The sequence below is a fragment of the Catharus ustulatus genome, chromosome 1 (assembly GCF_009819885.2).
Source record: "Catharus ustulatus isolate bCatUst1 chromosome 1, bCatUst1.pri.v2, whole genome shotgun sequence".
Classification (NCBI taxonomy): Eukaryota; Metazoa; Chordata; class Aves; order Passeriformes; family Turdidae; genus Catharus; species Catharus ustulatus.
The window spans coordinates 63,027,760-63,045,229 of NC_046221.1; the positions used below are offsets into that span (position 1 = coordinate 63,027,760).

General features: G+C 41.6%; 1 protein-coding gene across 1 annotated transcript in view; it reads left to right on the plus strand.

The window, feature by feature from the left end:
- The first annotated feature begins 2,392 nt into the window (after positions 1-2,392).
- Positions 2,393-17,470, plus strand: part of LOC116994161 (dyslexia-associated protein KIAA0319-like) — an 83,493-nt gene continuing 68,415 nt past the window's right edge. The window contains exons 1-3 of the mRNA XM_033055680.1: positions 2,393-2,464; positions 9,882-10,176; positions 14,833-14,996. Of these exons, the coding sequence (XP_032911571.1) occupies positions 14,948-14,996 (49 nt within the window). The 5' untranslated portion in view covers positions 2,393-2,464; positions 9,882-10,176; positions 14,833-14,947. The remainder of the gene's footprint in view (positions 2,465-9,881; positions 10,177-14,832; positions 14,997-17,470) is intronic.

Genomic DNA, 17,470 nt, shown 5'->3' on the forward strand with positions numbered 1-17,470 from the left:
AGTTACTGCTTTCATCCTTTTTACCCTGTTTTAATTAAGGTAGTGGGAAGAACCTCTGGACAGGACATGCAGAAGACTTGTGTCCCTAAGCTTCTGCAGTGCGAAGGAGCCTTTTGCATACCTGCACAGATCCTTCCAAAAGGGCTAACATTGAGTGAATAATCCTTTCTGCAGAGAAAATAATTTTTTTTAAAAAATGTGCCACAGTATCTGGGGGCAGTCGGTAAAATTAGGATCACACAACCATATGAAGCATTGGAGGACAATTTTCTTCCCCCACTGGGTGAGTAAATCGAGTGCCAATGCTTGCAGGAAGGCTTCAAGACATGAGAAATGAGGCTGCCACAAAGGAAGGATATCCAGGCTCCCTGTCTCTGCACACACATCCTCTTCCAAGTCAAGTAGACTTGGTCAACAATGGAAATAATAACTCTTCTCTTTTGTGTTGTTATTAGAACACTTTTAAGATATTCACATGATACTTTTTAACTTCAAATAAGTAGACTCGGTCTCTCTAAGCTGGCCAAAACAGCCAACATGCAGAAATCACAGAAACTGTGGAATCAAAATTGGCACAAGAACAAAAAAAACCCCACCAAAAAACAAAAAACAAAACAACAACCAAAAAAACCCAACTAAAAAACCCAAAACAAAACAAAAAAAATTTTAAATGTCCTTCATATATATTCAAAAGCAATCCACTATTACCATTCCAAGGTATCATTCCTTACTTTAGAGAACAAGCATATGAGTCACGACCTTCCCATACCAAGAAAGACATATGTAGCTTTAGGAAATATCATAACAGACCATTGTTGAAAACAGTTGGTAGGGTGGGAATCAGATGAGGACGTAAAAGCTGTTGTTCACTGAAGAGATAGCATTTTTACATCTTTAAAATGCTTTATTTTTTTCATCATTTTTCATCACCTGCAAACACTATTTACTCTGAGTCAAGCACTGGCAAATCCTTGAAGACTGAGAAGAACTTGGCAATACAGTAGCATCACTAACAGGTGGAACAGAGGATCTGGGACCTTGATAGGCTGGTGCAAAACGGCATGAAACCTTTGCAAGATTGAAATTCAGTGCTCTTTTTGTTTTATTCCACTTAAAAATGAAATTGCTTGTTCTAAAATGTTGCTGAGGAGGATATACTTAAATTGCTTCTCTATGCCACATGGACTTTGGTGTTGAATAGAAAAATGCCTCTTTTCAAATCAAATTGGTCTATTATTTTGGAGTGGAGCTGTAAAAATCAAAGAAGCAATCAAATCATTTCTGCACACTCTGACTGCAAACAGAAAATGGGAATGTGGCAAGAATAGAGCAAAATTAAAGATAGAGAAATGCTGAATATTCTGTTGAAAAGCTGCTCTGAATAAGCTATGGGCTCTCTTGCAGAAGGTTCCGACAGAAATATTTGTCATTAGGATGTGGGAGTTTGCCAGATGAGCAGCACTGGCTCCCCAGCCCAACGTTTATCAGGAAATTGTAAAGGTGAGGATCAGAGGGAAGGTAGGAGGAGGATGTGTGATCTGGGGAGCATACCCCAGTGCAGCTCATGCCCGACGGGTGCTGGCCTCCTGCGGCAGTGGCCCTGCAGCCAGCCACCGTGGGACATCCCTACCAGCAGCAAGGGTCCCCAAATCACTGCACGTGGGAACAGCAGCGAAAAGCTGCGCGGGTGGCAAAAGCAGGGAGAGCCGCAGGCAGGGATTGGGTGTGGGATCCCACCTTCGGGGCCCCTTGGCAGACCAACAGCAATGCCGTGGTCGCCTTTCGGACGCTGGTACCCAAAGTGGTGTGAGGCAGAGGGCTCGGCTGCCTTCCCGCTACAGCGCCTTGGCTCAGCACCTTCCCCCTTCGCCTCGGACCTGGGAGACCTCTCGCTGCTCTCCCTCCACGGGGCAGTAAAAACCCTGTCGGTGCAGTACTGTGGAAGGTGCCACGGCCCCCTCACTGTCCCGCCGGCGGGAGGACAGCAGCGGGAGCGGGACCCGTGCCGAGGGGGCTGCGCCTGCCGCTCGCCCCCTCCTCAAGATGGAGACGCGGCACCTCCTCCGCTTGCTGCCGGCTGGAACCCCCCCCTCACTCCCTCCTGCCATGGAGCTGGACCGACCGCACCTCCCCGCCCGGGAGCCGCCTCCCACCCCTCCCCTGCTGTGCCCAGGGCAGCCGCGGCTGCCCACAGGTGCGGCCCGCTCCCGCGGCGGGGGGGGTGCGTGCCCGGCGGGCTCTGTGGGCAGCGATCCTGCGCGGAACGCGGCGGCCGCCCCTCGGGAGCGGCGTGGAGGGACGGCGCCTGCTCCTGAGTCAGCGGCGGCGGGGAGGAGGCGGCGGCCCCTCCCGCCCTGCCCAGCCCCGCTCGGCCCCGGCCCCACGCCCGCTCCCGGCGGCCGGCAGCCGCCGAACGGAGCGAGGGAGCGGCGGCGGGGCCGCGCCGGCTCCTGCCCTGCGCTAGGTAGGATCGCCACGGGATGGGATCGCCGCCGCGGCCTGGGCGAGGGTGGGGAAGGGGCGAGGGGTGAGGCGCTCCCTGAGTCGAGCGCTGGGCAGCCGCCCTCTCTGGGCAGCCCGGGCTCCGCGGTAAGGAGCTGTGGCACGGCTGGGAACACCGGGCTGGAAGGCTGCGGGACAGCGGCAGCGATGAGCCAGCCGGTCTTGCAGGGAGTTCTCCTTCACTCCTCGACTCCCCCGTCTGCAAAGTGTGTGTTCCGTGCGACCTGTTAGGCCGGGGGCGTGGGGAGATACAACAGCGGGTGCTTTGGGAAACGTGTGTGTGCGTTGGTGTTTAGTTGGCAGATAGATGTATTTATTTATGTACGTGTAGAAAAATAAGTATTTATGTATGAATGATCAGTTTTGATAGGATATATCCTAGGTGTTCGTGTGCATTTAGCTATGTCTGATTCGAGATCAGCTTTATGTTTTTTTTCTGTGTGTATTATGTATATATTGATATGTATATATATCCAAGGAATGTAAGAATATTACTCTTGCCAAGCTGCCCTCCAGTCTTCTTCCAAAGTGTGTTTTTGTTACAGCCTGGACATGTATTTTTGTGTCTGCTGAGAATGATGCTAATGTGAAATGCTTTGTTAGATTGCATTTTGAGCAGTAGAACAGAGCTTAAACAGGAGAAAGTGCTATGAGTGATTTTTATATCACTGCAGTTTTGGGTGTTATCTGCATTAAGGTTTCTATACAGAAACATTTCCATCCTTCTCCTGACCCCCTTCGTGTGCCTATTGCAGAATAGTCAGATAGTCGAGGGAACAAAATGAAATGCAAACTGCTTTGCCCTCTGTTCCTCCCTTATCTGTTTATACTGTAGGAACACTTCATGTTCCTCACACTGCATCGCAAGATAGTGGAGTTGATATATTAAACTCTTTGGGGTAGGTTCGCTATCTCTTTTTGACTTTGGAGTATCTTGTAGTTGGAGATTGATCCTCAGCCACACAATTTTGAGGGTTGTTCATTTCATGTAAGTGTCATGTAAGTATCCTTGTGTTTGACAAGATTTGACTGTTGTGATTGGTATTTCACAGTTAGAAATTGCATTAACCAGATCTGAATCTCTAAAAACCTGGCATAATACAGAGTTAATGGGTGATACTGTCTGTACTCATTTTGGTAGCTTACACGATGGGAGATGAGCTGCTCAGCATTTTGTGGATCTGCGTGGTGCAGGTAAAGGTGAGAGTGGCGTGTACAAGCTTCTTGGTCTGATGCTTTTCCCCTAAGCACAAGGCAGTGGAGAATGCCATATAGCCTGGATTTTACATTATTTAAGATAATTTGTGTCATGGTGATCTGTGGAGGATGCTGTGAATGAGGGTTGCTTGTCCGGTTTAGTCTTTTCCCCACCATTTCCTTTGAGGACTATTGTGGTGGAGGGCTGCAGGAGTGCTTCTGTAACACTTCTGAAAACTTCACATTCCACGGAGAACACACACAACTATTAATCTGCTTCATCTTCACTAGCTGTGCATCAGTGAGCTGTAATTCTGTCGATTTTAGTGAACTGCGCGAAGTGGTGAAGTTTTGGTGACCTGGAGAGGCTGTAGTTTGGTTCAGCTTTGCAAGCTGACCTCTCACCGTGTTGGTTTTGGATGCTGTTCTGAGCAGGCTGCTAATTTCAGTGGTGTGGAGATGGAGGACTTACCATGGACAGTTTTCTGAACCTGAAATCTTCATCAGAAATGCTTTAAAACCAGTTTATTCTCTGTCCTAACCATATGCAAAGACACGATATCTGTTTCAGGTGGAATATTTCTGACCCTTTCCAGCTGTACCTTCTGTAACGTTGGAGAAAGCTTTCTGTGGGCTTCCACACATACCAGTGGTATGGACTTGGCTTATAGATCTTTCCTTTAAGAAAGTGTGTGGGAAAGGTTATGTATGCTGGTTTTGGTATGTTAGTATGTTAGGTACTAAATGTAAATCCTTAATGGAAAATTGGTGATTAAGGCAGAGCTGTGAACAAGTGCTGCATATCCTGCAGTCTCCAATTTCAAAATCGTGGAAAAAGCAAAAACCATTGTAATGGATATTGTACCCATGGGGAGAAAACGTTCCTTCTGTCTGGCAGTTAGCTTTCAATTTCTGTCACAAGGTGTCTTTCTGGTACAAATTTAAAATCTAATTTAACAGCAGATATAGTTGCTTTTCCATTTAAGCATCTAATCTCTTCCTGAATGATGCCAGGGTATGACCACTGAGTATTTTTCAGGATGATGTGACTTTGTATTGACCAGATTGGAATTGAGTCAGTTCAATTGGAGATGATATGAATTTTGTTAGTCTAATGCCAGTTTTCAGCTAGTTAACCTTGGTGAAGAGGCAGTTCAAAGGTTGCTTCCTGTCCTGATGCATTTTCGTTGATAAATCTCTCCTCTGCACAATTAACTGTTTTACATGTTGCAAGGAGTTCCCCTAGTGAAATACATACGGATTTTAAGAAATAAAATGTGCTCGGTTATCTGAGATAGGGCTCCAGAAGTTTGCATCTTAAGGGAGTGTGTGTGTGCGTATGTGCTTTAGCTGTTTATTCCAAGCAAGTGATTTTCTGAACAGCAGAGTCAATGAAAATTTCTGTAAAGTTGTGTCTTGAGGTCAAAACTGGATTTTTTTCATTGTCTTTCCCTGTACCTCTGCATTTTTGCCATGTGGCTTCTTCTTTCCACAGACTGGACTGATTTCATGCCACCATCATGGGCTACCATTTTCAATTATGGAAACTGGGTGGCATATTGTATGAGGTTTGAGCCTAAAGATGTTCAAATTGCAGTTTTGCCTTCTCTGGCCTGGCTTATTTTACAAAAGTCATGAGAACTTAATTACCTTCTAGTAATCTGTTTTTCTCTGGTGAAAATCAGTGAATGGCTTAAAGGGTACATAAATGAAAAAAATCAGGCAAGATCAGGAGAACAGACAATAATGGACATAAAAACTTGACATCATCATATGGGTCAAAAGACTTCCCCATGTCTAGAAATGGATTTGCAGCATCCAATTGACTAAAGCTCTTTTCTTGAAGGTGTTAAAATAGCAAGACAAATGGAGAGAGTTTACTTCATCTGGAAGATTTGTGCTTTTCTGGCTATCTGGTGTTGTAGCCATGCCCCTTACGCGAGCTTTTTTCCTGCAGAGTGTGATACTGTATCTCGGGCAGTCACTGAGTGGTCAATACTCTAATCTCAGAAATTAACTTTATTGACATTAATACTTACATTGCTTGATCCAGTGTCTGGCAATCAATCTGTGAACAGCTTTGAAAACTTTCATAAATTAGATGCACTTCTAAGTCTGAATTTATCACAACATAGCATGATGCAAAAAGCATTACCTAAAATCCTAGTGCATCCATTTGACTTCAAGGGTCAGACTGTTATTTCTTCTACTATTACTGTTTTGTTCATTAATGAAGGTAGTAGTTATCATCTGAAGGCCATAAATCAGAAAGTAAGGGGAGTGGGTACAGAGAACTTCTACAGTAAAACTTAAATTTTAATGTCGTAGTTTGAATTGTCTTCCTCCACAGTGTTTGCATTGTGAGTGCTGTTAGAGCTAGAGTGTCAAAGTAAAACATAGTCATTAATTTAAGTGCAGCAAATTGCACTGGACAATAACATAGAAGATTTTGCGACTCTTTCTGTAGCTAATGTTGCTTTTTCTGAGATTATAAACTTGGTTTTTTTTCAGACAACCTCATGTTTTATGTGACAGCTGTCCTCTACATTTCAAAGATAGAAAGTGTCTGCAATTTCCTTTGAGGTGTGATCATCCCTATGTTCAGCACTTCCAAGATCAGTGTTCGGAGCTCCTCCATAGTATCTTTGCAAACTTGGCCTCCAGTCTGCAAATACTAGCATTGATACCTAGGTAGAGATTGTGTTACAGGAAGAGTCATCTTTAATTTTTTTTTTTAAGTATTAGGTACTAAATAGCGGTAATAACAATTCCAACAGTTCAAGTTATCATAAAAGAGATCTTCTAAATCCTAACGCTGATTTAAATGTGGTCATGACTTTGTCCCATGATTTTAATTTTTTTTAAAAGGGCAGCATTTAAAGTCTTGACCAATCTATGAAAACTATGAATCTTGTGGGTTTAAATTGTGCATTTTTCTCTTCAGTAGAGAGAGATTTTTTTTCCTACTGAAGACTGAGACTTTTTCAATAATCCTGTAATTCAGGAAATGGCACTTTAAGAAAATTTGTCAAAATCCTAAGAACTGGAATTCAACAATGAATTCTAATTAATTAATTTTTCCTTTTAATTTTAGGATGTAGACTCTAAGTAGAAAAAAATTGCTCTTAGTTTCAGCTCAATGCTATAGCAAAGTTTTTGGTAGTTTTTGTATAGTCCTTTTTGACCTTGAGCAAGTGCAAAATAAATACATTCTTGTATTCTGTGCAATTATGTGAGCCAGATTAAACTATCCATGTGAGAATCTTTCTTCAACCTCTCCTTTTAATTTCCTCAAGTTTCTCCAGGAGCATCAACCTGCACTTGCAAATTGTCTCTCTGCTGCACAGGGATGCCTCAGTACCTAGCTGGAGCCTGCTGTGCAGTGCAGCTTGCTGTATGTGATTGCTTTCTGCCAGAATGGCACTTGAAGGAACAAGGCAGTTGACTGAAACCGCAGGACTTTGTCACACAGGCCTTCAGTCAGCAGTTGGGCAGTAGCAAATTTGGATTCTCCAAACTGAATTCTCTGCAGTTGTGTCTTTTTTGCAGGCAGTTTGCTAAACTCTTTCTGCTTTTTCCATCAAAAGCTCAAAACTGGTGTTACGTACACCCATTGAATAGTCTTCTTCTGTGACCTATTTTCCTGTTGGAAAAAAAAGTAGTTAAATACTAGACGATAGATAGATAGATAGATAGATAGATAGATAGATAGATAGATAGATAGATAGATAGATAGATTGATTGATTTTGAACTACTCTTCATGGCAGGCTAATGATAGTGATAGGCTGGATGAAAATCCAGAGGATCACACAAGGTCTTGCCTCTGTGCTGTGGAAGGCACAAGATACCATCTTGTTCCTTGAAGCTCTCCCTTTATGCGTCTCACTTAATTTTCATTTAGTGTTTGAAGTTTACCTCACCGGTTTTCTCTCCTCTATGTCCTTGTGAAAATGGAAAACAAATGGAGACTGAGAGGAGTTGTCCAACAGTTTGCCTTCTGAAGGGAGATATTTTGATGTGTCTGGCCTGTCGTGGGGAGAGAAAGGCTCTCAGGTGTCTAGTGATCTCACTCTGTGCTACTAATTTTCCTAAGGGTTAGTTTTTGATTATCATTCCCTCCTTGCTGGGCTGTCTGACCCTAGGGCTACGCAAATGTTTGTACTAAAAATTAAGTAGTAACAATCCTGAAACATGTCAATCCTGACACTAATTGTAGTGTTTTTATATCTTAGCAGAGCAGTTCCACCATTCATTGGTGGGTTTAAAATATTATTTCCTTCCTTGTCAATAGCTCTCGACCCCATATGACCCTGCTAACTCTCTCACCTTTAGGATTTCCACTGTTTTTTGCACTCTCCACAGCAGTTGAAATGAAGGCTGCTGAAATCTTGTAGAATAAAACTGTTCTTTCTATGTAACACTGTTCTTTTCTCTTTATCTGGCTGTTTGGTGTCACTTAGTAGTTGACAGAGCTGTGGTTACCAATGGAGCTAGTGGAGCACGTATCCAGTCCAACTTAACATGGCAGATTATATTCAGCTATTCAATTTGTTGTTTTATCACCATTAACTTGTTGTTTGTGCCCTGGACCTGACTGAGGAAATTGATTTGGAGTTGGGATGTAATACCAGTCTAATATCAGCCTTCACTAAGACCTGCAGGAGACCTTCTTAATAAAGCAGAGAGACATTTGCGATTAAGCTATGTCCTACAGCTGCAATAACATTCCATCAGAAGTCATGGTTTTGTTTTTGAGTATAGGTACCTATAGTTAGAAAATTGTGTGAGAGGAAGGTGACATTGCACAGGTAGTAAGCATTGATGACTCTGCAATATCTTCCACATCTGCTGAAGGGCTTGAAAATTATCTCCTTTATTTAGATGCCTAACTTGTGGCTGTTTTGATGATGTGTCTTCATATAGCATGTGTTACTGTTAGAAGTCCTAGTGTCTGCACATCTCCTGAGTTTTTCTCTCTGTTACTAGGGACAAATGCTACTAGCAAGAAGTTTAATTTTCTTTCCTTCTGCAGTATTTATACAATGTAAATGCTCAACTATTAAGTAACTGTCTCAGGTAATAATGCAGGTACCATAACTGATAAAATAATACAGTAATTTCACGATTACAGGCTGCACCTGCTTATAAGCCACACGTCCGAGTGTCGGCAACTGTCTTGGGTTACAATACAGTGTGATAAAAGGTATCTATTCTATCACTCTCTGTTGAGGGTGGGTACAGTGATCCTTATCTCCATGGGAGATATTATCTGCTAATGGGCTATCCATTGAAATCAGGCAGGGCATTGTTCTTTATCTTTTCACAACCCATCCTTCCTCCAGCGAGTCATTTTCTGCTAATGGCCCATTGAGTCCCACTGTGGGACTGATAAAATTACTGCAATCCATTGGAAGTTGCTCCAACCCAACATTTCTTACCAAGATAAAAACAGAGGTTTTGGGACACTATGGAAGCTCCTTTCTCCATTGGACTCCAGAGGAAAACTGGATTTCTCCACATCACCACTGGACCTCCAGAAGGAAACTGCACCTTCTGCAGGAGCACTGCTCCAACTGAATCACATCTGTCACTTCAGGATGATGCAACCACCATTTAGTCAAACTGCTGCCAACACCCTGCCTGACGGGGTGTCAGGTTGTACTCTGTCAGGGTTTGGAGTTTGTTTCTTTGTAGTACTGTATTTCTATTTTAATTTCCCTAGAAAAGAACTGTTATTCCTAATTCCCATATCTTTGCCTGAAAACCCCTTGATTTCAAAATTATAATAATTTGGAGGGAGGGGGTTTACATTCTCCATTTCAAAGAGAAGCTCCTGCCTTTCTCAGCAGACACCTGTCCTCCAAACTAAAACAGCAGCTTTTCGTTCTTTGTCCATATATAAGCCACACCTGATTATAAGCCGCACTTCTGGGTTCAGACCAAAATTTTAGTCAAAAAGGTACGGCTTATAATCGTGAAATTTGAATTCTTCATGAGAGGTGGATTTCCTGAAGGATTGTCTTGCATAACATTTAATAGAAATGCTGACAAATGTGTGTGTGTGTGTGTATGTATGTGTATAGACACTTTCATTAGGTGTGGTTATATGTTCATTTACTCAGCCAGTCTGCTTTATATTTTTTAAATACAAAAAAGCCTGTTTGTTTGTTTTTTTTCCCAGAATGTTCGTTAGCTGTGCCAATAACCAGAAGGGCAAAGGAGGCAAGGAGCTCCTACCTGCCTTTCCCACAGTTGCCAGTGTGGCTGGGCCCAGTGTTTTCAGGGCCCTCATTCTCCTGGAAGTTTCTGCTGCCTGGTAGTGCTCTCTGACTGGCTTCATGACACCGTTTGTCCTTATCTCTGATTTTGTTGGCATGCAGAGATTCTGCTACATCTCTTGTGGAGCACCAGCATACTCCTTTATGCTCTATTTGCAGTTTTGCAGCTGAAGGATTTGAATGTATTCCCAGACACAGGTAATTCAGTCTGTACACGTTCTTTCTGCTAATGGCCCTGGCCTAATTATGTGTAGGAAGTGGCAATATAGTTCTGCTTGGCTGACCCCTTTCTCTCTCAATGGGAGAAGATTACTTTAGTCTGCATTAAAGTGAAGATGAACCAAAATGCAGAGTGAGATTTGGGGTGGAGGAGAGGAGGAGTATGAAGGTAATTCCTTACCTTGGAAGTCTGTTGTACTTCATGTGTTATCCATGAAAAGATGTTGTAGTCCTGATTAGCAACCACATATGTATAAAAGATCTTGAAGTCGAAGTGCTTGTTTAGAAGGATCAGTTCAGAATTTTTCCTTATCCTGTTGGTTGGAGCACTGCCAAAAGCTGCCAGCTGGAACAGAAAAATACAGTTTTCAAAGTAAGGCAATATATGTATAATGCATCTCTGTTTTCACCATACCTGCTGCTCAAGACTACCATCCCACTTCTAGCTAAGAGTACAAGTCAGACTTGAACTCTGAAGAGCCAAGAAATGCCAAAGTAATTACCAGCAATGCTGTCTGCTTGTATTGTTATAAAAATAAGTCTTTGTGTTCTATGTGAAGGATAGAGATTCAGCTAGCAAATTAATCTCATGGCCTTAGTTATTTTTAACTGGTGGGATCTCAGGGCTGGCCACCTTAAATTTTACTGTGTCTTGTGTTTGTGTGATGAAACTTGCACTTGTGTGGAACAGAAAAGTATCATGGGGAAAGTAAGAGGAGCATTACATGCACACACTGCAGCTCTGTTTACTGTTTTAACAATTTAGGAAGGCGTGCAGTGTCTGGTAGCTTTGTTCTCATCTGTGGGTCAGAAGCTGTGCACTGAATTGTGACTGGGTGTGCTTTGTGTCTGGGCTTGATCCTAGTATCAGGGAGCACAAGCTAGTGTTGCAGTGAATGTGAGCTCTTTTATTATGTGGAAATTAAACATCAATAGATGTGAAGCCACAAAGGAGCATGGGAGGACACAGTGCTGCTTTTGTGCATTCCCTGCATCCTCACATGGTGTCTCCCATCAGGATTCAATGAAGATTGTACATGTGGTCAAAAGTCTGGTATTTTGTAGCTTTGCTAAGTCGTGTTTTCTTAACATAAATATAAAAAACAAACAAAACAAAACAGCAACAAACAAACACCAAACAAAAACAAATCCATGACCATGTGCTTCAAGATTTTTTTTTCCTGAACCTTGGACAAGTAATGTTGAAAAAGTCTGGATCATTTGCACCATCTCTCAGTGTTTTTCTTAGTGTTGCTAAAAGTAATCATGTGGACTCCTCAGGGAGCTATTCTATAGGAAAGAGAAGCTGCTACTTGTCTCTTTTTAGTGACAGTGAGATTATAAAGTTGGCCTTGCAGAGGAAAAGGCCTGTAAAGTAAACAAATTATTTTTCTGCCTGTGGTTGTGGTTAATCTTGACCTCGTGATGTTCTGATACCAAGCCTGATGTGTTTTTCCTTAGGCTAAAGAACTAAAAGTCTCTCTTAGGTGAATGGTCCATTTGTCTGTTTCTGGGAATGGGTGAAGGTTACAGCAAATGCACAATACCTCTGAAACCTTGATCTGCAGTAGTAACTTCTGCAAATGATGCTTTTTTTGTGGCTAACAACGTTTCTAAGTCTAGAAGGATTTCCATAGAAACAAGAAAAAGGCTGTATGTGAAATTGTGGTCTTACCCTAATATCTCTTCTGTCCCTCAAGGATGCTGTATTTGGGGGTTTGTGCTAATAAGCTGGAAATATTTAGTAGGAACATATGGTCCTTCTGTTCCTCTGATTTTTTTCTCAAAAGCCACAGGAACATTTCAAAAACCATTGAAAGATGAAGTCTATAAAAATTGCATGCTCTGTACATCTCTCTGGTTTAGTTTGAATGTTCTGAAATAAAACACCAAATAAAAAGAATCACTTTGAGTAATGTGTTAGAATAAATGTGCATGAGCAAGTGTATGCTGCTGGATTCAGCTTAAGGAAAGGCTTAAGAAATCATCTCTTTTCAGCTGGAGAACCCTGTGTGCGTAACTGAGATCTGGATTAATAGACTTTCTCATGGTGAGGGTGACCATATACTGGCAGATTGTCCAGGAAAGCTATGGAGTCTCCATCCTTGGATCTGTCTGGACATGGTGCTTGGGAGCCAGCTCCAGGCTGCCCACTTGAGCTGCAGGGAGTAGACAAGGTGACTTCCAGAAGTCCCTTCTAACCTCAGCCATTCTGTGGATGGGTTGTGTTAATCTCCATAGTTCATTTCAGTGTGGAATTAAACAATTCAGCTTGCTTCATCTTTACAATGAAATCAGAAGACAAGGCTCCATGCTGTTGGACCTTCAGGGCTGACTCTTTCCCTCTTGTGCAAAAGTGTTCATTTCTCTTCTGTTGCCAGTGGTCCTGTACCCTGACACTGCTCTTTCAGTGGCTGCATAAGTGGAACATTTAGAATGACTTGACTTAAAAAAATAAGAACTTTTGGTCTTTTTGTCTGCTACAAAACCAATTCAGTTTATAATTGATGGAAGGACAGAAGAGCAATTCGGTAATGCAAGACGGCAAAAAATGGCCCTGTTGCTGAAAATTTTGTATCATAGAAGTATACCTGGAAGCATTCAGAAAATCTTTTGCTGTCTCTCAGGTCAAGCTTTACTAAAGTTGTTACAGAGGAGCAAATCTATGTGTATAATGTGAGGAATTGCTTCCTGAGAGAACATTTAATTACAGATATTAAAATAACATAATCTTAGAAGCCATATGGTATTGTGTGTTTGATTTTTTTATTTGTTTTTTGTGATCAGAGATAATTTTTCTAACTGTGCAGCATAGGAATAGATTGGAAGACCAGCTTACTCTTCACTAAGGCAGCTGCCTTAGGAAGGGGATTTTGTTTTATGTTGCATAGAAAAAAGTTCACAGAAGTCAAGTATCAGGCTTTTGGAAATTTACTAGTAGTATCTCTGTGTTTTATGGGGACCTTGCCCAAAGCCTTATCTTTTTGTACTTGGAACAGTCCTTGCTCAAGTCATGTTCTGTAGTCATTTTGATTGTGTTTTGAGCAAAGTTAATGCTTGTACTACAGGCTTGAGGAGAAATTGTCAGTGTTCTTTGACCAGGCTCATTTAGATGCTCCACGTGTAGAGCATGCAATGTCTAATATCAGATTTAATTATTTGGAGATATTGTGACATGTAATTTCTCATTTAGTGAAGCAATATAAAGTATACCAAAATCACACTGCATATATCCATTATACTTGGCAAAATGTAGCAGTGATAATATACAATTCTATCTCTATACCAATATGATTCCCATGACTGGTGTATAATCCCGGCATCACAACACTGGGTGCCCTCTGTCACTGGGGTGGAAAGTGTGGGTTGAAGCTAGCTGAGGCCCATTGCTGTCTTTGAAACTTGTTAGTTATTTTAGTTCTTATACTCTGTATCAGCTTAAGCCACCTGTTCACTTGGCTCATGCTGGTCTGGCTTCCTCAGGAAGGCAGCCACACTGTTTAATGAACTAAACATTTACTCCGTCAGTTAATCCGCTCAGCTGTTGATAGAACTGCTAACATCTAAAACAAACATCTGGTCCCTTTTGTCTTGAGATAAATACATGTCTTGTTTTGGAAAAGCTGTGGTCAGTCACAGAAGTGCGAGTTGCAGATCAGGATCCAGTTGTTCGTGTGATTTAGAGACATGCCACCTATAAAGGATCCCTTCTCAGAGAGCAAAAGTCCAACTGCTGAGCTGCTAGGGTTTCTATTCTAGAACAGTCAGCCCTGGCTTGTCTAGGTAACTTACTTTTCCTTTTGCAAGGGAAAAGACCTAGATGATCTTTCATCAAATAAAATTATGTGTGTCAAGGAACCTGCCAAGAGCAGCCAGTTAGCAGCACTTCTATCATATGGAGATATAGGCAGCTGAAATATGAAAGTCATGTAATGAACATGTGATACTCTGCCTTGAGGAGGGCTGTCCACTGAAAAAAAAAAACACTACCTGTGTTTTCATTTACAGAAGTGTTTCTTGGTCAAGCATCCATTTATGATCCTTTGTGTGGGGGGAGTTTGGCTAAACTAGTTTTTTCCTTGCATGAGTCTTGCATGAGTAATGTTGCTTTGAGCTATTCATTCCTTACATCTATTTGTTGCTTAGGATACCTTACTTTTAGAATTTAGTGTCCTGACAAAGAATGTCTCCCTAGAAATAATGGAGTAGTATCTGCAAGCATTGCCTTGATAGCTGGAAAAGAATAGTTTGAGCACTGCCTCAAAAGCTGACTTAACACTGCATGGATTTTAGCATGGAAAATGCTGTCTGTCAGTCCTCAGTTAAAAGTACCTGCTAGTTTAAAGTCGCAGCTAAACCAGGATCTGGGTAACTGCACACAGAGTATTTGTGGGGTTTGAGGTACTGGAGCCCAAGAGTGCAAATATTTCTGGGGTGTTTTTGTATCTCTAGAGAAAGAGATTTCCAGGTGGGTAACTGGTTCTGTATCTTCAGCGTGCCTGATCTATTATGTCATCCATCAAGAAGTCTGGAAGTAATGATAAAGCCTGCATGTCACCTGTCTATTGTCTTTTACTATGACATTCTAATTAATGCTCACATCTGACCTATTTTTTCCTGTGCTGTCTGTTTCAGTGCTTGATGGCCACAGCAGGGCACTAAACAATATTAGAAAAAAACCCAGCATTGAGACCAATAATTTCCTCACGACCGGCCGGAAAAGCAGTAGTCATTGCCTTCCTGGTGCAGCATGGCATTTAGACCTGGTGTTCTCTGCCTGTTCCTATGGACAATAACAGGTAGGAGTTTACTTCTTCTGTGTCTGAGTCATCCAGACAGAACAAGTGAATTAAATGCTTCTTGAGTGTGTATACAGCTGTGAAATAAATATTAATAAGGTAAAAGCTAGGAAATCTTGTGACTCCTCAGTGCAAAAAGCTTTGGTAAGTTACAGCTTCCTAAGTTGCAGTGGAGGAAGGCAGTTGTGAGTAGATGTTTGAAGCCAATTTCAGCAGGCTGTTTTAGGGGAGATGCATGGGGAAGGAGTGGGTGGTGGGAAGGTTCAGTTTTCCTCATTTTTCTCTTGCAGGAGAGCAATTGAAGAATAATGTGTTGCTTGCCTTCTGAGCTACATTTTTGTTCTGAATTATCATAAGGTGGTTCATATATGGGTAGCTTGAGTGCACTTGTTCACATCTCTCACTTCATGATACTCTCTACAAACATATCAATCCTTTCAAAAAACGCAGGAAATCCTGAAAGTTTCTGCTTCAGCCACAGGAATAGGTAATTTATTTTCATAACCAGACAGATGAAGAATGATGCTGCCTCTGTCAGAGAGAGCCTTAATCTGATGCAGGTAGTTTTGATATGGTAACTGAAGAAAAATATATGAAGAAGTAGGGTTTTTTCCCTTAAAAAAATGTAGTTTGAGTTCTGTCTGTGGTGGTACTGGTAGTATCCATATTAGCAGAAATTGAGAAAATAATGCACCATTATTTGATTTTTGTCTCTTTTAGTATAAACAGAATGGACTGTTTAACAAGGGAGAGACTTGCATAATGTACTAAGGCTTAAATTGACTGCTGAATTTGGAAAAGTTGGATGAAAGGGGATGCATATTAGCCTACAGCTGAGAGGGACAGGCATTAACTGTGTCTGAGCTCGTAGATAGTTCGAGGTAGTCATCAAGATCACCATGAGGATCTCATAGTGCTAAGCTTTTTGAAGAGAACATGGAGCTGAGTTTTTTGTTGCTGTAGTGAACAAGTATGCCTTTTTGAATAAAATCTGCTCCTATGAAATACGGAGTAACCTGCTGTAGGGTCTATGCCAGTATCTTTAGAAAAAAAGCACACAGCAACTTAAACAGAAGACAGTAATGTGCAGTAAATACTGAAATTCGCCTGTAGAGATTGTCACAGTTTCATGCTTTTGGTAGTACAGTTAATTGTTAGCAGACTAGAACATCTTCCACATACACATAGGAAGTTATCTGTTTTTAGTGGGAAATTTCCTATGCTCTCTTGACTTGTCTGAGAGCAAGACCATTCCTCTCAAAATACTGGCTGTGTTTCAAGCCTCTACCTGTATCTCAGCTACCAGCTTACAGTGTTTAGAGGATAATATAATAGCTCATAGCTTTTATTTTAGTAAAAATGTTAGTATTTATTTACATCTCAATATTTTGCAGTATTTTTAATACAATTAATATTTAATTAAACTGGGGGGGTTCCTGCTAATTTCCAGGATATGTGTGCTACAAGGTATCAGCAAAAGCTCATCTCTTCTAAGTCAGAAAGACTTCTTTTTAGTGCAGGTTTTGAGGTGAATTGGCTAAGAATCAGGAATTTGCTAGATGTTCATTCTGCAGTTTTTTTTATGCACATGAGCTTGTGCTTTTAAAGGCTACCTTTTCTTAAAAAAACACCAAGTTACCTCAATACTTGCTTTAATTTAAGATAATGAGAAGACTGACTTAATATAGGAAAGAAAGGCTTGACATTCCATCACAAAGAGAAGAGAGAAACAGCCTCACTGATGAATAATGTTGAAAGGATAATAAAGAATATGTTCCGGTTCATTAAAAGAAATTGAGGTGGGCTACTCTGTCCTGTACAGGTGATGTTTATTTAGTCTTATTTTGTCCATGACAGTTTTTGACTCATAGTGTTTTACTGCTTTTAATGAATGTGTGGTTTGACCTTTGCTGGCTGCCAGGCACACATCAAGTCACTCTATCACTTCCGTTTCTCAGCAAGATGGGAGAGAAAAATAAGATTAAAAGCTCCATGGACTGAGATCGAGACAGGGAGGTCATGTACCAGTTACAGTCAAGAAGAGAGGAGACTTGACTTAGTGAAGTTTATTTAATTTATTGTCGATTAAGGAGAGCACGATAATGGGAAGTAAGATCTACCATAAAAACATCTGCCCTCACTTCTCCCATCTTTGTATATTCAACTTTACTCCCAATTCTTCTTTCTTCTTCCCCTGAGCAGCTCAGAGAGTCAAGGAATGAGGATTGCAATTAGCTCATAATACTTCCTCTCTGTTGGTCCTTTCTCCTCACACCCTTTTCCTGCTCCAGCATGGGGTCTTTCTTATAGACTCAAATTCTTCAAAAGCTACACCATATGGGTCCTTTTCACATGAAAGTCCGTTAGGAACAGGCTGGTCCAGTGTGGATCCCGTGCGGGGTCACAGGTCCTGCTGGAAGATGTGTTTCCATGTGGACTCCTCTGCATGGGATTGCAGTTCAGGCCAGGAGCTT